This window comes from Dermacentor variabilis, unplaced genomic scaffold (genome assembly GCF_050947875.1).
Source record: "Dermacentor variabilis isolate Ectoservices unplaced genomic scaffold, ASM5094787v1 scaffold_12, whole genome shotgun sequence".
NCBI classification, from domain to species: Eukaryota; Metazoa; Arthropoda; class Arachnida; order Ixodida; family Ixodidae; genus Dermacentor; species Dermacentor variabilis.
The window spans coordinates 35,905,634-35,932,458 of NW_027460280.1; the positions used below are offsets into that span (position 1 = coordinate 35,905,634).

At 47.3% G+C, this 26,825-nt stretch overlaps 2 protein-coding genes across 4 annotated transcripts in view; both read left to right on the forward strand.

Annotated features, from left to right (window-relative positions):
• LOC142566134 (myosin light chain kinase, smooth muscle-like) overlaps nucleotides 1-26,825 on the forward strand; it is a 237,288-nt gene that overhangs the window by 112,692 nt on the left and 97,771 nt on the right. Inside the window, exon 1 of one of the 3 annotated variants that reach the window (XM_075676943.1) lies at nucleotides 2,388-2,501. The exons of the other annotated variants lie outside the window; for them this stretch is intronic. The gene's annotated coding sequence lies outside the window, so the exon portion shown is untranslated. Of the gene's footprint in view, nucleotides 1-2,387; nucleotides 2,502-26,825 lie in introns of those variants that run through there. 3 annotated transcript variants of the gene reach the window in all.
• Nucleotides 6,837-9,724, forward strand: LOC142566294 (mitochondrial sodium/calcium exchanger protein-like). Its single transcript, XM_075677192.1, has one exon. It carries the CDS (start codon nucleotides 7,216-7,218, stop codon nucleotides 9,154-9,156), a length of 1,941 nt encoding a protein of 646 aa, XP_075533307.1. The 5' UTR covers nucleotides 6,837-7,215; the 3' UTR covers nucleotides 9,157-9,724.

The following is a 26,825-nucleotide window of genomic DNA, read 5'->3' on the forward strand; positions in this document are numbered from 1 at the left end:
GGTCAGTTAAAAAGTAGACTGGCCCGACCACAGCAATCTGGCTTGGCTTTTACAAATGGCGCGCCTGTTTGCCGACCACCGGGCAGACGACACCGGGCCGGCCTCATGACCGCCGGTTTAAATATCGTGGCCGCGTTCGTCCAACACACGGACCGGCCACTTCTCCTGTGACGTATGCATATTCCTGTGACGTATGCATATTTGGGTTTTACCCACTCAGCCCAGCCCACCCCGCCTACCCCCTAAAAAAAAAAAAAAAAGGAAATCAATTCCTCCTAATCTCCAAATTTATCCTATGCCCACCTCTATGGCGTAGCTCAGAGGCCATGTGTCGCTTCGGGACGTATACCGCACAATTAACAAATTATATACTAGTGAGAATATGCATATGGCCCATTCCGAGGAAGTACTGAAATGAAATAGAAGCGAATAACGACCTAATTACCCGGCAAGACGTAATTTAATCTAGAAAACAGACATGTAGATTATAGATTTTTCCACTCCAACTACTTATTCGAAACTGACGGAAACAGCATTCGCATGCGGCATGCATTGACTCCAAGAAGAAAAAAACAAACAACCAAAAAAAAAGTCGGCGCCACATGTTTTAGTTCACCTAATCAATGTAATCAAATAATTGACCGACGATTCCTCTAAATGAGAATGCGACTTCTCGCATCAGGTAGCCGTCAGAGGACCGGCACCACTTCGGTGGTTTTACCCAATCTGTGACAACAAAAATGAATTTAGTTTTTTTACAGGATGTAGAAAGAGGAAAAGGAGGAGTAAAATTGCCGCCAAATCAGTTGCTATAGGACATTTCTACAAAGACGGATGGCCTAACGGCCATCCCACCACCTCGGGCTTCCTGATCGGCCACTACTTCGCTTCCATCTCTACGACCCTCTACCTTTCTCCCTCCTACCCTCTCTCTCTTTCAACCCCATCCCCTCCACCCCGCTGGCGCTGAGCCGTGCTCCCGCATGGGTTGCAGAAAATAGCGCTAGCCTTTTCTCCTTCCCCACAAGAACCACTTCTCTGTCGGACAGAGCACTTTCCTACATCGCGTAAAGCGCTCCATGCTCTCCTACCAGCGACATTAACGCGTCAATAAGATAGTGCGAAGCAGCGGATATCACTTCTTAGTTGCTGTCGAAGTAATTGTATTGCCCTCCTTAATGGTAAAATCCATGGCAAACATGACGATGCGTGATTGAACAATCGCCCTCTAACTTTCTGCGAAATTTATAGGGGGTTTCGGTCGTTTTCTTAAGTCAATTAAGCACATTCGTTCTGGCATCAAACATGCGCGAAATGGCGCGCTAGGCTCCATCACATGATGACTCCAACCTAGAGCGCGCCTAATAGGCTTCTCGGTATGCACTACACCAAGTGCTGTGAGAGTAAAATAAAAGGGCTGCAGCCTAATAATGAGCGCGACAAAAATGACCGTATTTTTACCCTCATCGCTTATAAAAAACATGTTAAGTGATTTATGTGGTGAGAAGCTTGTTGCTGTTTATGAATATTGGTTAAGCAGGCTGTTCATAAGCTGTAGACGGAACCAACTGGGCGGAGCACGTCGCGACTAGGCATGGCCTGGACGCCACAACCGGCAGCCTGAAGGCCGCCCACAACGCTGCTTTTTAATTTGTTTTTACTTTTGGCCTTCTCAGTAATAAAGGGTTTTCACCACCACCACCACTGGCGCCCCGCAGAGCGCGGCCCCGGTGAGCCGTGTTCACCCTAAGAGTGGACGAGACTGCACTGTACGTAGTACAGACTATGTACTTCTCTGTCCTCTTTCGGATACAGTTTGTGCTATACATCACGTAATGCAATACCAACTAGCCCATCAGTCGGTTCTTTTACACATGAGTGCTATTGCATTTCGTCCCCGTAGAAATGCGACCATCGCAGCAGAAAATCGAACCCGCGACCTTGTGCTCAATTGGAGGATGCCACAGCCACTGTCATCATCATCATCATCATCGTATTTTCATGTCCACTGCTGGACGAAGGCCTCTCCCTGCGATCTCCAAGTACCCCTTCTCGACCTTCTCGTTGTACTGGAGACTAGTATGAGCAAAATGAATGTAACGGCAGTAAAGAATGCGCCCGTTCGCCGACCCGCTCTCGGCATTGGCGAAAGTCAGCCAGGCGTCCCTTTATGCGTGGCGCCCGAACTGCATGGCAGCTCGTCGTTGCCTCAACCCCGCGCCGCCGAGCGCTGACAAATCCGGCGCCCGCCGGGCCGCAGCGGGTGAATGAAGATCGGTTACACTTTCGCAACACACCCACGACCAAACATCCGACGCGCTTGCCGCTGGAGCCGTGAAGGGCGTCGCTTGATGTTCCGCCAGAATGCCCCGGGTTGGGCACAGCAGCGACGAGGAGGATGCACCCTCGGTTTCCAGTGCGCGATCCGTCCGCTGCCCGGCGGCGTTTCCCAGAATGCGCGGGCCGCCGCCTGCTCCTCGCGAGCAGCTCCGCACCGCCTGGTGAGTGCCACCCGTTTCCCGTGGTACGTGCTCAGTTCATTTCGCGCTTATTTTTCAAACAGCCGTGACAGCTGATGCGTGACTTTCTGCTACGTCGATTTCTGTTGCTTCGTAGCTGGCGCTGCTTTTTCGTACGCGCAGCGCGTATCTAACGGGACAGACACGCGCTTTGCTCCGAAACGTCCGCGCGTGCGTTATCGGGGTCGAGGCCGATTTTGCGTTGTCTTGTATACCGGCACGAACGTCGTGCCAGCCCTGAAAGGCGTGTTTCGGTACATGAGTTAGGAAGCCAGTTTTTATTTTCGGATGTTGAGAAGAAATTTGTGGACTGGCGCTTCTCGGCCACGACGCAGCTTGAGAGAAGGAAAACATTGGCGTAAACGCGAGAACAGGGGGGAATATGCACAGTGGCCGCAACCCATTTTCCAAAGAAACTGTCACTCTTGCTATCCTGTTCATTGGAAGCCAAGACATGTCTTTCTTTTCTTTCTTCTTTTTTTGTCCCAACAGTATCCGAATGACACTGGCAATTCGTACGACGCAGTTGATGCAGACAATACGTTGTAACAATGTTGTGTTAAACTATACTAAACAGGACTATTCAGCACGGTAGTCGCTTTCTTTTTTCGCTCTAGTTCACTAGTCGGCCATTCATCAGCAGCTTAAGCGAAATGGACTTAAGCTTGAGGTCGTGAATGTGCATCGCGGCCACGTGTGGCCGAATTTCTGGGCACGGACTACTACAGCGCGCGTAAGCTGGAATTTTAATGCACATAAGAAGACCCCGATAACTGAAGTTAATTGCTGCGCACTCCATTACGGCACTTCTGAGAGCCGGGGTCGGCTCTCAGGGTCGGCTCTCATTCGAGACGTCGGAAACCATCAATAAATCCTGACACTCCCCTCGTGTGTAGATCGTGGGGCTCTGTTTAAGCAATTTCGCAATTGTTCAACCTTGTATTAGAGTATTGCATGGACGAGGAAACTACGCTATTAAAGATAATTGTTTCAAGCAATGTGTATGTTAAGATACTATATGCAAAGGGGGTGCTGCACATTGTCTTGGGAGGAGACTTTTTCACCGCCACAAAGACTGGGAAACATGCATTACCAACTACTGTAACGTAACGAATTCCGCACGTTCACCTCTCAGTGGTGCGCATATATTCTCTTCATGCTTGTAGTCTAATAACCTCTTTTCTTTCTTTGTTTTCTCCGCGATCCATGGACTTCCTGTGCTAGTGTTTTGCCATCTTTTTAGACTTTTGACAGTATTTTGTGCTATCATTACGTTTTTTTTTGTTTTTGTTGTTTTCCCTACTCATAATTTTGAAATAGCAGGCCCTCTCTGTGGCCAACTTCCCTATTTAATAAAGAAGAGCATATTTTCATATATCCATGCTCTAGTTTAATTTTGTAAAAGCAAACACGCTAACTTTCATGAAGAAGTACTTACTAAGAAACTTCAACGTTGTCTCTTAAAAGCGGTTACCCTCACTCCTCGGGCTAAAGAGTGAAAAAAAAAAGGGGGTGGGCGGAAGTGGTGGCGAGGGGAGGGTTGTGTCTATTACATGAGTCGGTACCGTAATTAACATCAAAATCCTCAATAAAAAAAACGACACTACATGACATCAAGCGCCAAAGGAATCGTTCCACTACTGCACATTCTGCCGTACAAGCGTCTGACAAGTCATCTATCCAAAAACAATCCTCAATGTCAGTGCATACGCGTATTGCGCTCCTTTTGCCATTTAAACGCGGTGGTTTGAGCCCGTAGCCGAACCTGAAATTTGCGAATCAGTGTAAGAACGGCGCTTAAGGAGAAGGCCCCGCAAGGCTCCTGACCGACCGGAGGCGTTTGAAACGGAGCAGAAGAAATTGCCACTCTCGCTCAGTCGTTGGTTCGCGCCAATTAATTGTGTACGGCCTTTAACGAGGCGCTTCACCAAAGAGCGCCGCTCGGGAAGCAGGACCAAGCTATCTTGCGCAGTAGGTAGCGCAGATCGATATGCCGAGCACAGATACGCGGAAGCTAACAGGTGCCTGTCTCATATATATATATATATATATATATATATATATATATATATATATATACAACTCGCCTGGAAAGAGGAAAACCTATCTGAATGCCCTCGGGGTCTCAAAAGGAGAGGAGGCGGTGTTCGCTCACAGGCAGTGTTTGCGCATCGAACACACACGCCGGAACGAAGTTGGTCCGGCGGCTCGTTTGCGCGGCGAAGAGCACGTCCGTCTCTCTTGGCTTTCGGTAGCGAGCCTCTTGTGTTCCGGCGACGTTTGCGCAGGCCGGCCCTTACAACGCTCGCTACTGCCTCGGCGCGCGCTGTATAGGACAAGAAGGTTGAGGCCGCCGCGCCACGCAACTTTCGTCAGGGCTCTTTTCCCACTCGGCTTTCAGAACTAGCGCGGTCGCGCTTTTGGAAGCTCCGAGAAGGGCCTCGTGTCGGTCCCTACCCGAGCCCCATGGCGCCCTACTACCTGTGGATAGCCCGCTGCGCGGACCGATCGCCCGGAAGGTGTTCGCGCACGCCTTGCGCCCGTGTTGGCCGCACAGAAACGGCAGTGGCCGCTCCACGCATGCCACGGCAGGGCGCGCGCTCTTTCCAATGAGCTCCGACACCGAGACGCACATAACGGGACGCCCCAATGTGTGTACCGAGGTCGAGGGTTTGATGTCAGGCGGCCGCATTCCGATGGGGCCGGAATGCGAGAAAAGTGCTCGCGTACCACGATTGCGGTGCACATTAAAGGTCATCAGATAGTCCAGATTAGTCCGGATCCTCGTCCCTGTGCAGCTTCGAGACGTTTGACTCCGCTATTTAATTTAACGATATTACTTGAATCAAGAAAAAAGATATCTTCGCATTACAAGTGCTTGTGCATCGTGATGCGTCTCGTGCTGGATGAGATTATAATTAGTCCATATTTTAAAGTTTCTGCGCTAGTTAATGTTTCTCAGGCCGTGAAAATAAAAATTTACCCTTCGCGCCATGTTACAAAACGATAAAGCATCCGGCGGACCGTGTGCGAAATCTCGCCTGTCACGGTTTATTGGAATATTCGGTGTGCCTTTGCTGTTTTATGTAGCACTGCTAGCTGTCATTTTGTGTGCTCCTGATAAAACAAAACTGCCAACCTCTTATTTTGCTTCGTCTATTTTTTATATAATAACCCGCCGAGCAACTTAAACTGCTTAGTTGCGAAGTTTCTGCTTTATCGGATGAGCGAACAGCAAGCGCGGAACGATGTGACGCTGTTGCAGAAAATATAATGTAGAATGACGTGTTTTTCGCTATCCTCATGCCTTGCACGGTCACACGAGCAGTGGTTGCATTTTTGTTGACGAAACACAGACTCATTGCGAAGTTGGTAGAAGTAGGTCGAAATAGAATTTGTATGTTTGCTTCAATATAAGGAGGAACATGACTCTAGACGAAGCTGGAAATAAAAGTTAAGCTTTTAGTTTAACTTTCATGTTCTTTGTGTGTTCTTTATCGCTCAGAAATTGTTTCTGCGTATACTGAAAATTAGGGCTTCAAGCGCCACTGGCAACAACGTACAACTGTACGTTATTCTATGTACCTGCGCGACAAAATATCACGACTACGTAATGCCATCTGCACCTGTCTTTTTTTGTTTGTGCGGCCACAACCGAGCCGGAAGTTTGGGCGTTTCCCCCTCCGTCCCCTCGACAATCAACGCGGCAGACGTGCTGGGCCACCTTTTTATCTGTGGACAAAGGATGGACCCAAGCTCGCCCTCGTAAGACGCTCGCACCAGCTGGTCCCCAGTGTTGACGATCGCGACGAACACGAAACGCTCTCCACCACGAGGCCAGCACAAACAAACGCTATACGCATGCCAGTCGCCGCATCCGCCTCAACGCTCCTTTGTCTTTCCTAGGTCATTCTTTATCATTTTTTCGCTCTGCGCCGCTCCCTAATCAACGGGGGTAAACATCGATAAAGGCGAGAGCGTAGCGCGCATTTATAAAACAACGGTTCGTTATCGAGCTACAGGCCGAGGATAAAGCACCGAGCGCAGATAAAATGAAATAAGATCCATGTCAGCTAATTTGCTCAGAGCTATTGTACGTCTTCGTAAAGATTTATGGAATAACATCCATTTCGACAGCCTATCAGCAGACAATACGGCGCATGTATTTCGACATGATAGCACTGGTAGCTGTCAAAAACATGTCGGCGCACAAAGCCCGCGGCGAGACAAATGAAAAAAAAAAAAGATGTGTGATACCCGGTCGTTTCATACGTTGGTGTCATCTGAAAAGAAGGCCTGAGTAACGCCTATAGTCGTAAACGTCGTCGTTCTTTCTCCCGTGCTCCATCTTTGACGCGAGGGATATCACCTGGCCCATGATTGGCTGGCCTTGTCCGCAGCAAGCGTTACGTCACGTCTAATCTGCGCTGCCCTAGTAATCACTGAAGCGGGCAGCCTGCCGGCACACGTGCAGATCTTCTCGGAGACTGGCTATCGGTGGACGCTCCTCGAAGTCACCGTTCTCGTCCATTACTGCCTGGCCACGGTACAAGGACACTCGCGAGCATCTTGCATTCGTGGAACGAGGAGGCGTCGCTGCTGGCGCCGCCGCCCGGACAACCAGTACAGCTGTGCCAGTGATGCGTGCTCGCAAGAAATTCCCTCCCACCCGTAGGAAAGTTCAGCAAGAGCTGCGATGGGCGCGTCCGCCCTGCACACCGCGGAAAGCGAGCTTGACTGCAGCTCGGTGAACACCCTCGCCAACGACAGCGCCAGTCGCTGCTCTCTCGCTAGGAGCCTCGACGACTGCGACGCTGGACGTGCGATTCTGCACTACGTGGATTTCCTGTACTGCGGAGCTGGCCAGACTGCTGGCGTCCCAGCGCAGGTGCTTCTGTTCTTGTGGCTCGTCACCTTGTTTGTGGCGCTGGGGTCAACGGCGAGCTCGTACCTGTGTCCGGCGCTCGTACACATTTCCAAGTCCCTCCAGCTCTCCCAAGGAGTGGCCGGCGTCACTTTTCTGGCGTTCGGTAATGGGGCGCCGGACACTATCGCCACGATCGCCAGCATCCGGCGTGACCGCACGGCGTTGGCCATCGGCGAGCTGCTCGGTGGAGGCACCTATGTCGCGGCCATTGTCGTTGGCCTTATCTTCATCAAGAACGACTTCGAGCTGATCCAGTCGTCCCTGCTGAGAGACATCATCTTCTACCTGGCGGCTTCCTTTTGGGCATTCACACTTTATTCGAGCGGATGCATCAAACTATCTGACGCGGTTGGCTTCATCGTACTTTACGTGGTCTATATAACAGTTGCGGTCTGGGGCCAGAAATTTCTCGACCGAGTATGCAAAATTCAGTTCTGCCGCCAAGCCCCTGCAAGCCGGCGCGTTTCTCGGGTCAGCTACAGCAACATAGATGAGACCATCAGTGAGTCTTTGCTTAGCAGTACTAAGACTAAGAGCGTCAAATGTGAAGAAGAAAGTCAGGATCTGGCTTCGCTCGCCGAGGCTGACGACGTGGTCCCCACGCCACCGCCGTTTCTGACCAGACCCCGCTTGCGTCGATCGTCCTCGGGTATCAGTCTGCACCACCACCATGAAAATGCCATCTACTACTTCACCACCTCTGTCGAAGAGCAGCGTGCCGAGCCACCCTCACCAGAGGTCGCGGAGCCTCGGCGTCCATCGCGAACGAGCCAGCCTTCGTTCAACTTGGTCTCTTCGTCGGTGTTTCCTGGAGAGGCGACTCCCCTGATCAGCCAGTCGTCCGACGAGAAAGTGCCGCCGACGTACAGCGAGTGGACCGAGTTCCTTCTGCACATTTCACCCGTGGAACCGGGCGAGTGGAAAGCCAAGCACCTCTGCTGCAAAGTCTACGAAGTGCTGACCCTGCCAATTTCGCTGGTGCTTGTGCTGACCATACCGGTGGTGGACCACGAGAATCGTCACGCCAACTGGTCGCGACCGCTGAACGCTCTTCATTGCATCACTGGTCCGATCGTGGCCCTAAGCGTTTCTGGAATTCTGACCGCACGCATTGGCGACCTGGTGCCAGCGTGGTGCTTGACCATTACATTAGGCATTGCATTGGCCGGGCTCGTCTGGTTCACATCGTCGGCGCATGAGCCACCGCGCTACCACCTTGTCTTCGCCTACGTCGGCTTCGCCATGTCCATCATTTGGATCTACGGCATCGCCACTGAAATAGTGGCACTCCTCAAGGCATTCGGCGCCCTGTACGGCGTCAGTGATGTCCTTCTCGGCATGACCGTTCTCGCCTGGGGCAACAACATCGGCGACATGGTAACCAACTTGTCGCTGTCGCGCCAAGGCTTTCCGCAGATGGCCATGGCAGCTTGCTTCGCCGGACCCGTGCTAGCACTACTGCTGGGTATCGGTGTCGCCTTCAGTATGAACCTCGCATCACGATCCGTGACCTGCATGCAGCTCCACTACAGTGAGCTGCTCCCACTCATCTATGGAACGCTCGTGGTCGTCCTCTTTGTGTTGCTTCTGTCGGCACTTGTGACGTGGTTCCGCTCATCTCGCGTGGTCGGGGCTATCCTCATAATACTTTACCTAACATTTCTTCTCACTACTGCAGTTGTTGAGTTCAGACTTATGAGGAAAGGGTAGCCTACACAGCGCACTGGGCTTCGTGTCTGCGAGAGCTTTCTACATGTGCTCTTGGAATGCACTTTCACGTCTCGGGCCGTTGATACAAACGCTCGCAGCTTGAAGGCCGTAAGCCAGGCACGTTCCGTGAGCGCTGTGCATCTCAATTGGCGCACGGCGCTTTTTCCTAAAAAAAAAAAATAGGAACTCGGGATATTTGCGGGAAAGACGCGATTGCGCTGCTAGTGATATCCTGAGACCTCTTCCTTAAGCTGTTAGTGTGTCGTCATTTTACTTGAACAGGGTCTCCCTATTTTATGTTTTAAGACTGTTTCCGAAGGTCATACTGCGCTGTCTGCTCTATTTTGAGGTTTGCAAAGCGGGGATCGGGCCTTTAATATTTGGTCAGGATCTGCGAGCAGCAAAGTTGTTTAAGTGTTTAAGCGTCATTGTTTTAAGCTATTCGCCTCATTTATTGTGAACCAGAGGGTTTGATTTCGTGGGTTGTCGACGCGGGTTTTTGCTTTTCTGAAGCGCATTTTTCTTGTACATCACCAGAGGTGAGCGTTTATTAAACTTTTCAACAATGCGCTGTCGCCGTATGCTTGCTTTGTTTGTCCTTTCGGATCGTCTTTTTTTTTCATTGTACGCTATCACCAGAGTTCATACATTCCTGACGTCAAATTCAAGTTTTCTACCGGCTCATTTATATATCTTTGCACTTCCAAGCAACAAGGTACCCGCTTTTCTTGCGTGTTAAAGCGCAGTAAAATATCTGAGCATTATCGTACCGCTTTGGTTCTGTCCTTTGCTCATTGTCTAGGATCCCTATACCAACGGCTCATGTTCAGTAACGTGGTGTGATTCGCAGGCGCAGTACGGCAAACATTTTCCTGCGCAGTTGCAGGTCATCGCACAGAGGACGAATCGACTGGGATATATGCAAAGGTTGCATGTCCGAATTCGATTCGTCAAGCGCCGTGGCACCTGCCCCGATTTTGATTACTTCCATGCCTTGTATACTGTTCATCTCTGTGGCCTTCTTCGGAGTGCTATATAGCAAAATCAGCGAATCGCGCACATTCCGAGATTTCAGTATAGCAGGAAGTCGGGTCTTCAAGCTGCAGTGCAACGACTCCCACGACAATTTGGCATTGTCTTGCATAAGAAGCAGAAGAAAAAATGCAAGCAGGCCAGCATTGCGCATGCCGTAATGTACAGTGCTCGGCGACTGAAACGCGATACTCGATGGGACCGCATGACGGCCGGCCCCCTTTGCGTCTTTGAGCCACCGGTGCACGGTGGATGATCGCTGAGGGTGCCGAATGCAGTCACGATCTATCGCAAAGGCACCCGCTATCATTTGGTGCAAAAATGCATCATATAGGTGTCCCCAGCGCCCACCGGTGGCGCAGAAGTTGCGGCAGCCACGCCCCCTCAACGTCACGTTTCAATCGCTGAGCACTGTACTTTCGCGCTCAGCATGAGCGACAAGGTGCGACCGCTTTGCCCCATATTGAAACCATTGCCCCACAGATGCATAGGCAAGCGTAACCACAGAAATTATCAGATATGTGTGTTCGCAGAGTCTTGTTGCTTTCTGAATTTAAAAAAAATTGCCACGCGACGTGCCGCGAATACACGCAAATTGCCTCGAGCGGCTAGTGGCGCGGCAATTTTGCATGTATTCGCCGGCTTCTTTCACACTGGGAAAAGCACTTTTACGTAACACGTATTGAGCAACAGAAAGCTGCATCGGGAGTTTTTCATGCTGCTCTACAGTTTTCTCATTGACACTTTTAATCTAATTATAGTATTCCAGAAGTTGATTGATTAATTAAGACTTAATGTGTAATTAATACGAATGCAAAAACATACTCTGAGTATCTTCTAGCTACGTGGAATTCGCATATTTTAAAACTTGGTGCATGATAGTTGCGACGCCCTGCATATGTGACGCTGCCTCTTCCAGCGGCTTTCGGTTTCTAACTTGCACAATGCGATCTGTCTTTCTGCGATTTCCACTGCACCACCTTTGAGATAGGCGGTTTTCGTCATGCAATCGTTGTCGCCGTCGTCATTCATCGTCTTCTTGTCGCTGTCGTCAAACGCTTTTTCGCATGGCACACGTGATTGTTCGCCTTACACGGACACGTTCCGCCATCTGATAGGCCTTTACGCAGCCCTAAACGAGGCTAGAGAGCCAGATACCTGCAAGAATGCTTTACATGAGATTTATTGCCGCAGTGCATTGGATCTGCGTAATTATTTAGGGTGACCTTTATTGGCGTGTACCTAGTGGTCGCTAAATAACCAACCTTGACGTCACCAATACTTCCTTTTCTGCTCTTGTATATTGCAGGTCTCGAGGCGGTGCGACAAATTTATTTATTTATTTATTTATTTATTTATTTATTTATTTATGTGGGTGTACCACAAGCTCCTTGATGCAGGAGGAATCGCCAGAAAGTGCGAGTTTCCGACGCTCGTCCTTCCTGCTCCTTCCTTCTGCATCCTTTTGACACCGATCGTATTTGCATAGGCTTGTTAACGATGTTGCGCACTGCCAAAAAGCGGCAACGCATGCATTGTTTCCTGAAGCAATTAATTACAGCCGATCGCGAATAAGTAAGTAATGAATATTTTGCGATTGCATGTACGTGTTGGCGCGGACGCTATGTATACGGCGCGTCCACACGTACAAACAACGTTATTAAAACATACCGCCTGTGAACTGTTGCACGGTTATTTTACTATTTCATGTTTAGCTTCAGATAACCTTCGCAAAATGGGCATATGTTGAGACTCAGGAAAACAACCGTAGAAGACATACCTTCCTTTTTTTTCTTTTTAACCGTGAGCGTCACTATATATAGCGAGCGCTGATAGCAAAAATTGCAAGCGTCACATTCGATGGAACACTTTTGGTCGCTTATCCCGATGCAAGTGAATATCGAAGTGCGCATGCTCTACATGATAGGCATGCTTGCGATCGAGTTTACATGCGCGATCTTTGCCGATCTTGAGCTCGACAATATTCGCTGCTTAACACTGACATTAGTGATGAAGCGTACAAGCCTAGCCTCTCTCGTCGTGTGTGGTGTGCCGTTGTGTCGTCTCATTTTCGTGGCGAACCTAGCGCCCAAGCAGCCTACGTCGGTGACGCTGAGCTGATAAAAGCGTCATTGCGCGCTCGGGCCAGAGGTGCCTATACAGTAACTGCTAAGTCGTGCAATTCTTTACCAAGGCGCGTCTTTTGTGATGTCGGCCTGCTTTGCCTGGCCGTCATACTTGTATGCCGTGATCTTTGCGTGCTTTTTAAAATGTACAGACCCGTTCTATCAATTCTTAAACTGTGGTGTGAGGAATTCAGACGACTTGTGATTCCGCCTGTCTGTCTCGACGTGACTCGAGTGTTCTTTCTTGTTTAGCGAGCCTAAAATGTAGAACTTCGCCCAGTGCCTGCCTTCGTCCAGCCACTAAAACAATTTAAAATTAAATTATGGGGTTTTACGTCCCACAACCACTGTCTGATTATGAGGCACGCCGTAGTGGGCGACTCTGGAAATTTGGACCACCTGGGGTTCTTTGACGTGCACCCAAATCTATAGGCACCAAGGGTGTTTTCGCATTTCGCCCCCGTCGAAGTGCGGTGTCCGGCCGCTGCTTGTCGTGACAGATGTGGACCCCTTTTCAGCATTTTATGAGCTACACTTGTCAGTGTCGCTACTGTAGCGCTCCTGTTATTTCGTACCGTTCAATGACGCGGTTGCTTGCAAGAGAATTATTGATTATATCAGCTAACACTACAGCCATTATAAGCTCGCGACGCATTATTTTTATTTTTCATTTCCTCCTTTCCTCTGCTTAGGGCAGCAAACCGGACCTGCACCTGGTGACTTCCCTGCTTTTCGTTCGCTTTCCTCTCTTTCTGTATTGGTTGCTTTTTGGAACATTATTTCTCCTGTTTCTACAACTGTCTCAGGCCACTAAATAACATGAATTCGAGATAAAAGAAGTTTTGTTTACCAAGCTTTGTACTAATGGAGGACATCAGAACTTGCGCTACAATCGCCTATACAAATACAATCTACGAAAAAAGTTATATTTAACTTTTTTATTTATAAATTTTAGGGGCTTGCGGAATTGGCGTCAGTTAGCATGCCTAAAGTATTCTTTCGCTAGAAATTTTACAAACGTTTGAAGGGAGGGAGAGTGGAAACATTCATTGTCCAACGAAATTGCGCCGTCATTAGCGGAGTATAAGCCATGTGACCTAGTTGTGACGTCAATCACCGTTTTGTGGCTATACTGCTCCCTTAGGTTTCTCCATAAATGCCTTCCCTTCCATGGCGATGTTTAACGCGCGAGGGCAAATCATCGATATGGCATGTCCCCGCGAGTCGGTGCCTCGCGGCCGGCCTGCTTTCATTTCTTTATTCGTGTTTTTTTTATTGTTGACGTTTCATTGTTTGGTATTCTTTGGCGGCGCCTCCAGGACACCCAAGGGACAACGGAGACACTAAAGCTGGACGCCGCGGGACTGGCTTGTGGGTTAGGGGGTCGCCAATATGCCTCCGCGTGCCTTTGGTACGATTATCGGCACGCGGTGCATGTACGCATACAACCCAGGCTCGGCGATCTTGAGGGCTGTCAGCTGCCCTTATGCGATTGCCTTAAGGAAGCATGGCGACGCTGGATCCTGCTTGGTTGGTCCTTCAATGCGCCTCATTGGAACAAGCCGAATCTAAGAGTACGCATTGGGGGTACATATACTGTAGGGCCTTAAGCGTGCTGTATTAAGGGTAAGGGCACCATGTGGTGGTTAAAGAACAGTCTTTCGCAAATCCTTGAGGCTGAGGTTCCGCGGTAACTGAGGTGAGGATGAAGACAAGATATAATTATTGACCTTTTAATGCCCAAACATAGTTTCACATCAAGGTGAACGGAAACAAATTGCAGCCATACATTTCTGGCACATTTGCAGAAGAATACAATGAAATGTGTTTTAGCCGTAGCTTAATTACTGTATTAATTAGTTAGAAATAGTTTTGCTATACTATCCACAGCTGCAACTATACTCCAGCATATCAATAACTAAACTATGGGCTTTGGATTAAGTCTCCTGTGATTAAATCGGCATTTTGAGGTGTCAACCTCAGGGTAGCACCTATGATACATTGGACATTAAAGGGTAAATTAGGGCTTCACAATATCGGATAAATCAGAGAAGCACGTGCCAATATCATTGCATATTGGAATTTGTGTGCAAAGAGAGAGAGAGAGAGAGAGTGAGAGAGAGCTAAAGTGAAGCAAATGCAAGGAGGTCAACCACGCAGGCACCCGTCTTCTTTGCTCCCATACACAGGGTAAGACGAGGTTAAGGGATGGAACGGACAACAGTAAGAGCACGTCCATCCGGAGATAAGGACTACAGTCGCTCATCCAGGCCTGGCGGCTTCAGGAAATGTCGCAAAGGATCTGTAGCTTTCTGAGGTCGCGACGCATGTGGTCATGGTCCAAGGACCTTTGTCACCGAGAATGATTTTGATAGGTCCAGCTCATCTTAAGCGGTGAGGAAGTGAAGGCGCTGGCCGTAAAACGTTTCAACTTTTTTTTTGACGACATTTGATATCCAACTTAGGTGATGTTGGTGTCATCGTTCTTTTTTGTTATTATTATTCCGCAGAAACCGAAAAAAAAAATGAAACTCAGGCAGATCCTTGACGTCTGCCCATGTAAGCAACACTTTCTTAGTTTTGGAGAACGGTGCATTGAAACACAGCACATGGCATGTACAATGTGCAGATCTTTTCGAAAACATCCGTGTTAGATTTAGGTGCACGTTAAAGAACCCCAGGTGGTCGAAATTTCTGGAGTCCTCCACTACGGCGTGCCTCTTAATCAGAAAGTTGTTTTGGCACGTAAAACCCCATAATGTAATTTTAATTTTGCAGATCTTTTCGTTTACAGGTAACGACAATTTCTATCGTATCATGTCCTCGCGTGATTACGCATAATAGCGATCCGTGGACGGTGTAATGTAAGACGCGCACACTTAACGACTCTCATGTTGACAATTCCTCTGGTGAAGACGTGATCGATACGTCCACCTAATCTCGTCGTAGGTATCGAGACGTCTAATAGCCTCTGGTACTGCCAAAACACCCCCTTTCTCACGATTTCAGTGCGTTTAAATCGCTTGCTACTATGCGCATGCGTCAGAAATCACGTGAGTGAACAAATGACACATGTGGCGCACAACCTCTTGTCAAACACCGCAGTTGACCGGCGTTGATTAGATATTCGTGCAAGTTAAGGGTGCAGGATGTGTGGTCCGAATGGAGTGCGCTCACAGCAAGTCGATAGCGGTTACAGACGCACACCAAAGAGGGAGAGAGAGAGAAATATAAGGGAAAAAATGAAATTATGGGGTTTTACGTGCCAAAACTACTTTCTGATTGTGAGGCACGCCGTAGTGAGGAACTCCCAAAATTTCGACCACCTGGGCTTCTTTAACGTGCACCTAAATTTAAGTACACGGGTGTTTTCGCCCTCATCGAAATGCGGCCGCCGTGGCCGGGATTCGATCCCGCGACCTGGTGCTCAGCAGCCTAACACCATAGCCACTGAGCAACCACGGCGGGTTTCATTGCCTTCTGAGCCGGTGATCGGTGGGGACGGTGCTCTAGTACTGTCTCTTCTCTCAGGGGACGATCATCTAGTTTTCTGAGTGTGTTGGACAAGGATTGTCTTCGCAAAGAGGGGAAAGACGCCAAGAAAGCTCGGGATTTCACCGATTTCCTCTCAACACTATATGGCGTGCATTGTGAGCTACTACGCGTGTTCACAACCATAGAGAGTCCGTCTGGAACATCCAGTACGGAGCGGCTTGGCGCTTGGCACTACCCATGCAGTGTAGCGGAATATTTTTGAATTATCGCTTTGGGATGGATGGGCTTATCGTCGTGTGCAGTAAGCAGGCTCATATCACCGCGGCCATGGAATAATTTCCCAACTTCTAGCACAACGCCGTGTTTCAGTGGCCGAGACTAGCCAACAAGCAAGACAGAAGTACTTTATGAAAACGGCAGTGGCATCCATCATAGACCGCTGCACGGGATTGACAGAGAGATGTTCGTCATTTTCCTGAAGCCTTGGCTGCGTGGATTGCCCCGGTAAATGGCAATAGTGAAATTCATAAGGCGTACATTATTGTACAGATATACAGACACACTACACTGTACTTTCGCACACCTCACACCTTTTGGTTCAGATGAACTAAGCCTTCAAAGGGGCGAGTGTTAAGGTAATGTTGACGCACTATTCATTAATTTTTGTATCCTTTTCTCGCTCTCTTTATTCTCCACACCACACTGTTGCGTTTACTGACGTGATCTGCTCGTGTTGTTGTATAGGTATAGTGATAGCTTCAGCGAGAGTTAAATGCTACCGCTTCCCAGCAGTGGAGTGATTCGAGTTGCAGAGCGCAAAGAACCATCGTGTCACATCTGCGGTGCGCAAGTGTAATTCCCTTAGGCATCAAGCGCGAATTGTGAACCTAAACGGAAAATACGCGTACTATGCATTTCGTGTTTACGAGGAATTGTATTCGCTCTCTGAAAAAGAGGATAACCACTCAAGCGAAATTCGACACATTGAAAAAACAAGGGAAGGGTGATCGAATGATTGATGGAGTTCAGCGTCTCAAAGCAAAACATTCTGGCCAAAAAGAAGCGAAATTTTGACACCTTTTTAGTATATCCTTTCGGCCGTTCAAGTGAACGCAAACAATCGACTTCCAGTGGCAACGTTTACGTGCAGGGGAACAGAAACAGCGAGCAATAAACAAGTAATTGCTCACCTCCGCACGTAAACAGCGTACACTCTATTGAGCTCAATGTTTCTCACACAAAAAAAAACAGAAGCTGACACAATTTTGTATTCACAGGTCTGTAGAATACAATATGATGCACACTACAATCCAGTGTTGGGGCCTAAGTACGCAAGGATGTGAGAGACACACCTTACAAGGCACTGAAACATTTACATCTTCTGATGTGTCGCTGTTTAGTAGTTGGCATGGAATTGACAAGAAAACCTTTTGTATCCACGAATGGTTCTTGCGCAAGAGGCTTTCCGCTCCTCTCTGAGTTCCGAGATTTGAGAGTTTTTATTATTACTGTATCTTTTTTTATAGCGAGAACAGCTATTTCTGTGCAGCAGCAAATCGCGACATCGGCGTCGCCGCGTAGTCGTGCCGCGGTAATAGTCATCATCTTGCAAGTACAGCTACGAAAAACAAAAAAACGTGCATATAGAGTACGCTTTGTAAAAGGACGCTCGAACCCATTTCCCCACCATGAGATCAGCAAAGTGTGAGCTCTGAGAAGTTCAACGCCTCACGAGGTAGGCGCCGCAGCGAGCGAGCGCGCTGCACGAGACAGACATAAACATGCAGCGTCGATGCCAGATAGTTAAAGCGCAGAGCCGGCGGCACGAACTTAAATAGATCACAGGAAGGAAGATGAAGAAAAAACTGTTTTTCCAGAGGTGCAGGAAATAGGCGGGATACTGCAGTGGCGCGCAGCTTTTCTGGAGAGGGTGGAGACAGCGGAAAGGCCTCGAACGTAAAATCCCGCAGTTTGTATTCTCTCTCTGCTGCACACCTGCGCGCGGGCTCCAGGCTGGGTAAAAGCTGCCAGGCTTTTCTTTTTCTGCGGCTCTTGATGGTCCCAGGCCAAAGTAGCGGCGTGTACTACGCACGGGTGGTCGACATACTGTCTGGATTTAAAAGGACGGCATGTGTATGCATATATATATATATATATATATATATATATATATATATATATATATATATATATATATATATATATATAGCTCTTTGGTTTTCCGTTTAAAGCTGTTCGGCGTTACGAAGACAGGGATGCAAAGATTGTTCTCGTGGGGCTGAGAATGACGCGCGACAGAGATAAACTGGCATCAACGGGAGAAGCGTTCGTCCTGCAGTGAATTGACGATGAGGAGCAGGATCGGGACATGACACTACACTAATCACCGCGATTCTTGGTATGCGTAATACCGCGCAGCTCTCCCTAGTCTTTGCTTAGACATATAGGCGAAATCTATGTTTTATGTCTTTTTCTTTGGGCTATTGTCCAAGAGATTCGTCGCTGTAACGTAGCATATGTCCGACGATGATCATTTCCAAGTGCAATGAGAGCGTATTAAAGGTTTACGAGTAAACCTGATGTTCTTAGAGCATAGGCTCGACATCTGTCATAGCGCTTCACATGTCATGTGGCTTTCTTTCGTTGCAGATATATGATCTTTGCGTGTTCGGCTTCAGATTAGCTTCAACCAACTGTGGTTCTTTAGTGTACGCAGAGGGTCTCGGTCGTGCAAAATTTTCACCGCATTCGAAGTGCGCGCACTTCGAATGCGGTGAAAATTGTGTAGAAATTGGTGAAATTGTGTATTGTGTAGTAGTTCCTTTGAGATCAAAGGAACTACTTTAGAAAAGTTCAGCACCGCGGTTATCATGGTCTTCTTTGCCCTCAGCTTCGCTGTCAGGCTCGAAGACAAGCCTGCGAAGCAATGCGTTGAACCATGGCCTCTAACCCCGCAGGATTAGGGCACTTGCGTACAATGGCATGTGCGCCTGTCCTGTCTCCCTTCCTTGTGATTGTCTAAAAAGCGCAACCAACGTTTCCAATTACAATGGCATCCAGTTTCAGAGCTCACTCAGGTGGTTGAGAAAGGTGATGGTGAACCGTCAGCGGACATCTACCAAGCACGCTGAAAAAATGCCAGCGTGTGCACAACCTCACAAAGGTTTTGAGACTGACCTCGCTCTGGACGCACTCGTTCCGCCGAGTGCTTGTGAATACCATTGACTCTTCCACGCTTCAAACACATTGTGTACGTGGCTCGTGAAGCTCATTGTACCACACAACAGGGTCGCTCGGTTGGAAAGCAGCTCTCGAATTTTCCCTCCTTGAGGTTGAGTCGCCACTGTCTATACCGTTGGCGAAATGTAGTCAGCAATGGAAACAATGTCAGGCAAAAGCAAAGAGCAATCTGCGCTTGGGAAGCTACAAAAAACTGAGAAAGTTGCTTTGTCTGAATGTGTTCCTTTGATGTGCATTTGTGAGTTTTCCTTTTTCTCTTCAGTCCCTAATCGAGCGTGGAAAATTAAAGAGCACGACGCGGCAGCGCTACGCATATGCGAAATAATGAAAACACTAGGCTTTGATTAAGGGTTACAGAAATCTCATTTCCTGTGTTCATTTCCTCCACGTTAATTGCCATGTTGCTGCTCCGCGAACCAGCCGCATACTTAAGACTTCTCGATGAAGATCCTAACGCCATATCCGCAACGTAGACACGGTAGATTAATTACATCCAGTTAGTGATCTATTCTGTTGCGTTTCCCACAGGCTGTTCTGCATACTTCGATGTTGCAGGTGAGGAAGAATTTTGTGAAACGAAAGTCTGCCTCACTTGAAATCTTGATCCGCCAGTCTGCTCGTCTGTCGGACTAAATGAACTGTACCCGTCTTTAACGATACCGCTATAGTTTAATGGTTGTAAATGGCCAAGTTCAGCAGCAGCATTATTATCGTTCAGTTTGATAAACCCTCAAAGGTATTTACTTGTAATAGCACGCAATTATGTGTTTAAAGCTGCTCTTCTTTGAGATAATTTCCATCTTACATTGCACAGTAGTCTTAATAGCAGGTCTGGGCTAACATGCTTTGCAAATGTATCATGATATGATACAAGATACTGAAGCGATAAGTATTGGATGTGCAGATACAATAAATAAGCGGAATAATTTTATCCGATGCGATACTTTCCACATCTATGTTAAGATACTTCGATACATTAGTTAATTCCTCATTATAGGTGCACTGCAAAGGCCGTTGCAAGTTATCAGGTGTGTACTGGCTAACTTCTCATCACCCGCCAGCCAGACAACCTTCTCTTTCAAGTTTCCTCTACTGACGCGTGTATGCAAACAGTTGTCCAAGTATTGACAACGATCTGTATCGCAATTAATCCTGGAACAGTCCACGGGGCCGGTCAGAAGTGTAGCACTTTGTTCAGATGCACTGCACAATGAGGCATTTTTTCATGCTGCCTTTATCATCGGTACGATGCACTGTTTTGCGGTTCATTCGTAAAGCGGCTGAGTATCTGATATTGTAACGTGTTCGTTTAATGGTATAGTTTTATAATTATGCCACATGAAGCTTCAGTGCATAATCTGCATATTACACAATGAATAGGTTGCACGTGTTATATGAAGATAACAATGCTTATTAACAATACACCGCGCTGTATAGATTTTGTTTCTAAGCGTTCGTAAATGGTAGTAAATATAGGTTAGAGTATAAAGGTATTTAAAGAACACAGACGTACTAGAGAGTCGAAAGAAGAAGCCTGGTAAGGTTAGACTCTACCCAGTTTTAAAGTATATGCTCACATCATCGTCATCATCCTTTTCATCACAACTGCATAATGTGTTCGCTGCAACTTTCAAAGTGTGCCTAACGTTAAGTGAAGACTCAAGCTCAAGCTGGAGCAGTACACGCCGCTGATCATGGTCTTGCAAAGTGTGCATCTTAATTTGACTTTGTACCAGTCATACGAAGAAACGCTATATCATGTAGCAGCAAATAATAGTCAATACGAGATAGCATGTCGACTATAATTAGCGGCACTCAGCTTTCCGGCAGAATCTTCCAAACATTATGCTCAAAAACGAGGGCGGGAGATCTCAGCGATGACCCGCGTTGGCAACAGGCTCATTTTTCGCATTCTCATTAAGGGGCATTTAAAACGTATTGAAAAATGTCCGCAACTTTTGAAAAACATTCACTCACGGTTTAGGAAACGTGCCACGAAGCTAACCAGCAAATATTACATAAACGGACAAGTTGACATGGCCAGGAAATTCGAGACCGGGAAACAGCACAGTGGATATAGGGATGATGGAGAGGAAGCCAGCCATGAAACTGCATCGAATACCACAGAATGAGATCAGACGAGAGTGAAGTCTTATAATGCTTCAAAGCGCTGCAGCAGGGCTGTTTGAAGCAATATGATTTTCTGAACGCGGTGCTTTTGGCGAAAAATTGCCCATGACGACTACTCGTCTGTAGTGTCCGGAAATAGCGCAGAAACAATTGAGCATGTTCTGTTATAACGTCAAAGTACCCGCATAGAGGTGAATAATTGTGTAGTTACTCTATCGATTGCCTTGAACTTGGGTACTAATGAGAAACACCTAATTAATTTAGACTGATAAGGAATATACTTTTAAAACTGTGTTATTGCTAATTCAACAGTAATAGGTTGAGTATTAGAATGGAAAATGACAGTCAAAGTTCAATTTTTTTAATCTCATGCCGAAACCCCAGCGCCAGCACGTCAGTGTGAATTTAGAAGGGTGATGGTTTGGGCTAGTTGGTTTCCTATTTTAGATTGTATGGTACAGCGCGAAGCAGAGACAAGGGACGCAAGAAAAACGAGGACAAGCGCTTGTCCTCGTTTTCCTTGCGTCCCTTGTCCCTGCTTCGCGCTGTACCACACAGTCAGTGTGAAGTCATGGATTTGAAAGTACGTTTGACTATTTGCACCGTTTGAGCTCAGTAAATGTTCTTGAAACTTGCTAGGTCCACTCCTCGGCGGTTTTGGAACACAATGTACTCCTTCTTAGCCGATAAAAAATTTACTACGCCCGAGCAGAAGAGGTCAAAATTCATGACGTCACGCCGAGATTCTGCGAGAAGGCAGCGTCGTCACCAGTCTGGTTTTTGCGTCTTTTAACCAAGTCTCTTCTCGCAGTATTACAAGAGCGGCTTTCTTCGCGTTTGACAAGGGTAACTTACTAATACAGCTATAACTAATACTAATGCTAATAATACTAATATTAATACAGCTCGCATCATTTTTTTTCTCTTTAGTGCCCATTTAAATATAGTATAGGAAAAAAAGCAAATGAACCTGCCGTGGAAAATAGTAAAAGAAGGCTGCAGTTATAGAGTTAGCACAAAGACAGTAGAGGGACAGCAGGCTCCGCGTTCCATTGCGCAACTTCTGCCGCTGCTCTGTAATTGTCACAGCGGCCGAGCTGTACTGACCCACGTTATCTAGGTAATTCCTATAATGGCGGACTATTAACCGAATTCAGTGCAGCAGAAACCCTCAAGAGAAGCGCGGCGCGTCTTGTTCCAAAAGCGACGAAACCAAGTGCAAGCCCTTTGACGCTCCGCTCAGTCGGTTCCACCGGAGCCGGGGCAGCGTCCTGACTGATCCACTGCAGACATCAGCGTCGTGCGCGCACATATTGTCGTTCGTGCTGAGTCGCCGTGTGCATGCCACACCGTGGTGAACGTCAAGCTAGATTTGCGCAATCCTTTCTTTGGACGTCGACCAACGCCACGGTTTTCCTTTAATCCCGTCTAGGTGCGACACCTGTAACGCCGGTGGCATGCTCATCGGTACGGCAGCGTTCTGAGACGCCTTCAGTGCAACGCCAAACCTTGCCGTCGCTTTCACTGCTTCGCCTTCGTCTGGAACTGACAATATTTTAGGACCTCCTTTTCCAGCTTTCATGGTGGTGTGTCCGTGTGGCTATTCAGAAGTGCCTAGATCAAGCGTTCGTAAAGTGCAATCGAAGTACTTAAAATGTCTGCAGCGATGTGCATTGATGTTCCAGATAATACGTTTCTGCATTGTGTAAAATACTGTGTGTAAAACTGTAGCCAGAAGAGCAATGTATTTCACGACTCGGGTACAGTCTGTATTTCTTAAGACCGGCTGTAAGCACCGTGTTTCTAGTAAAATGGTATGCTAAACACCCTTTCCTCTGGTGAGGAGGAAAGGGCGCGCGGTGAGCCCTTCCTCATCTCTGGCGTGCGCGAGCCAGCACGGCGCTGCTTGAATGTGTTGTTGTCGTATGATGCTGTACGATTTGGAGATGCCTGGGCTCGTTCTCCGTGAAATTTATGTTATGTCGCTTCATACAGGCGTCGTCATAGAACCACTGTCTAGCCTTTCGGTGCAGCGGTAACTGCAGAGTATGCGGAAATTTCTCTCGGGTGTGCGAACAAGCGACATGCATCATCAGCCGCAATGTGTGTTCGTGTTGGGAACTATTCTGGCTGTGCCGGTTTTCACTGACCTAAGAGAACCGGTATCTGCGAATTTCCAGCGTGAACTGCAAGATCTTCTCACTATCTGATAGCCTTGACATGGGAACTAAAACATAAAAGTACATCCTCGCATATGGCCAACACGATGCAACCGCGAAACACCTAAGCGCCAATCATTATACAATGTTTGTGTCGATCACCAGCATCGTTCTCAAGCATTTCAAATCTGGTAGACTTGAAATTTCTATGCTATGTCTACGCTAGTCTCCTATATGAGGTCGATGACGTTACTCAACACAGCGATCACTGAGGTTGGTAAACCACTGATACATATAAGGTTTCTGGTTCGGCATTGCCTTTTTGCCTTTAAGGCAGTAATAACCGAAGGGGATAGTATAAAAAGAATCTGGCAGCTATTTGTGAGGGCACAATTCCCGTAATACGGCTGAGCGCGTCGTAGAGGGCGGGACCAACAAGACTAAAAATAAAAAAAAGTAATTTTTTTTCTTCCGCAGGAAAAAAAAAAGCAGAACACGGGCTAACGCTGCGATAAGGCTTCGCATGCTCATGCCCAATGTTTGGACCAATCATTGTTTGGACTAAACAGATCTATAAACCAGCATCTTGCACTGCTTTGGACGCTCGCGCAGTCCGCAGACGGTCATTTTTGCACTCGACAAGTCTAATTCACACTATATGGTATGCCGTTATTGCTAAGTAGAACTATGCGTGGGTGGAAACATCGCCCAACAAACCAGTTAGTCGCACAATGTACTCGCAGATAACAGTTTGAACGCCTCTCGAAGATAAAGATCACTACTTATTCTGTATCAGAACAGTACCCACGCTGTTCGGTTCTCCATATGTTTCAGAACTACTCACTGCTGCTAAATCACAGCTTAGAACTGCGGGGAGAATGCAGCAGCAAGGTCGCATTAGTGAAATAAATTCTCAGAAGTGCAAAACCGATCTCCGCGATGTATTGTAGGCTCAAACACGCGCGCACACATTGCGCTGCGTGCTCCGTCCGCCTCAACGCCAGCAGAAAGTCTGGCCATACCGAATTAAACCACTTCAGTACGTCTCACAGGACCGTTTCCCACGTAGAGGAGGCCACGTCACACTAAATAGACCGTGCGACGCGAGAAGAACCACAAGAAAGTGCCGCTGAGCGTATACCTGGCGTAGAACACGGAGCGCTTTTCCAAGCCAGCATGCTGACTGCCCATAGATGGCACCACGGCGTACTCAATATGGTGATGCCCTTGAACAAGCGGTTTGACTTCCGGCTTAACTTCCATTCTGCGATTGAAATATTCTACCTCACGAGTAAATTGGAAACATTAATTAGTAACGCTTTATTCATTAATAACACTAGGGGCGAACAGCAGTCGATATTATCAATCGTATTTGGTTATTATAAAAATGAGTTAGCATAAAAATATCGCCTGAGAATAAATTTTAACTGGTGTCATTGACTCTGGGTGTCTTTGTGAATTTTGCCATGAGTGTATCTTGCATCATAAGATACACGGTACTCCGTATGATGTATCGAAAACACATACTGATAAATGTCTTGCTGAACGTATCATGATACAGATACAAGATACCAAAAGAGTATCTTAAGATAGTATCTAAGATACATGCACCTCTTGCACAATATACGGTTTGGCAGAAGCAGTGTCATGGTCGCGAGAACATTTCATGTGATTGTTCTTGCGCGTGTCAACTGCGGAATTATAGAAACGTTGGAGAGACGCGAATATGGCACACAACATTGTCGTTTCGGCGTCGAATTTCTTGGTCCATGGAATTGCTTAGCTTACAACATTCATGCTATGTACATCGAACATTCATGCAACGTCCATGTATACCAATAGTCAATCATTCACAGCCGCGCGGGCATTGTGAAGCGTCATAAGGTCAGTTGAATTATATGCAGATCGGGCGCTGATACACGGCATGCTTGATTTCTAACACATTCGCCTCAATCGTCAATCGATTTCAATGTTCATCATCAATCACAATCGAAATTTTGGAGCGTGATTGAAGGTGTTAGACAGGAGTAGTTCGTATGTTACTCTTTTTTGTTCTTTTAGCGCACAGTAACAACCATCAGGCGCAAAGGAAGTAAGATACATACAAACACTGTCCACATATCTGGCTAGCGGAAGCTAAGCAAGAACAAAACATAATGATTAGGAATATCCCATCATAAAGGTTACACACGAAGCCCTAATTTTTCACATTGAGATTTTCAGCAAACATAGCGCGCGGCATTTCGCAAATGCATGCTTGCAGTAGCTAGCACAGATCGCATTTAAGAAATCTAAAGGTGTACTCGCAGTATCGACGGACAGAGTTCGCGTCACCGATTACGACTACTGAGCGTCACCGGGCTACAGATGCGCAGCTGCCAAGTGCGACAGGACAGTCGGCACACAGAAATGACGCGTTCACGCGTTCATATCTGCTCTCACACAAAATGAGTTTGCGTCTGCGGGAATAGACAGAAAGTACATTAAGAAAGCTGGTGATATCCATGTGAGGGCCCCTGGCATCATCGTCAAAGATAAAGAAATGCAATATCTCGCTGGTCACTTCTGACGCTTAGTATTTGCCTGATAACATGTCTGAATGTATTTAAGTTTGTTCGACGTTTTTGGAAGTGAAGCAGTTGGCAGTCAGCGCCTGTCTACGTCGTTTTGTGTTCCTTCATGTCCTGTTTATATTGCGCTGCACAAACTTGTGCTGAAAGAAACGTACAAACTAGCCCGCCAGTGAATTCTTTTGGTGTACATATATACAGGTGGCGTTTATGCACCTGTTTTGCCATACGCACATTTTGTTTACCTCGATCAGCAAAAGTAAGCTCGTACTCTGCTGCCGCCTGTTGGTAAGTTGGAACCTCTTTCAGGAGCCAGGTATAGCGCTGTTGACTAGTGAGTGTCCGCTCAGGTCATGCACAGTAAGCAGCGGATGCGCGACACCTTGAAAGTAGACTAGCTGCTGGCCGATGCTGGGGCAATTGAAGCCACCGTTTATCCTGATGTAAACATGTCTATTCTAGGGATTTGAACTGCTCCATACCGCGGTAAACGAACATTTCTGGTATCGACGTTTAAATTGTAGCACGTACAGTTCTACACTTACTGTATGCCATACGCCACGAAGAATGATCCATTGCGAAGAGTGAACGTTATTGAAATATGTAATACCAATAAACTAAATCCTACAAAGAAAGATAAAGCAACGGAGAAACACGCACAAATTCAAGGAATTTGTAAGACAACAGTGTATTATAAAGTTCAATTCAGTTTATTTGGTTTAGTGTTCTTACGTACTTCAATGTATACAGAAGGAGGTCTCAGAAAAAAATGCTGTTAGGAGACCTCCTGCCAATGAAGGTAGGTCAAATGACATAATCACACCCAAAAATAGCAACACAGCAAGAAAAATTTGAAGCACAGCTCTAAAGGCGTTTATATTCCCTGCTGCAATGCGCAGCAACGTTAATTTATACGA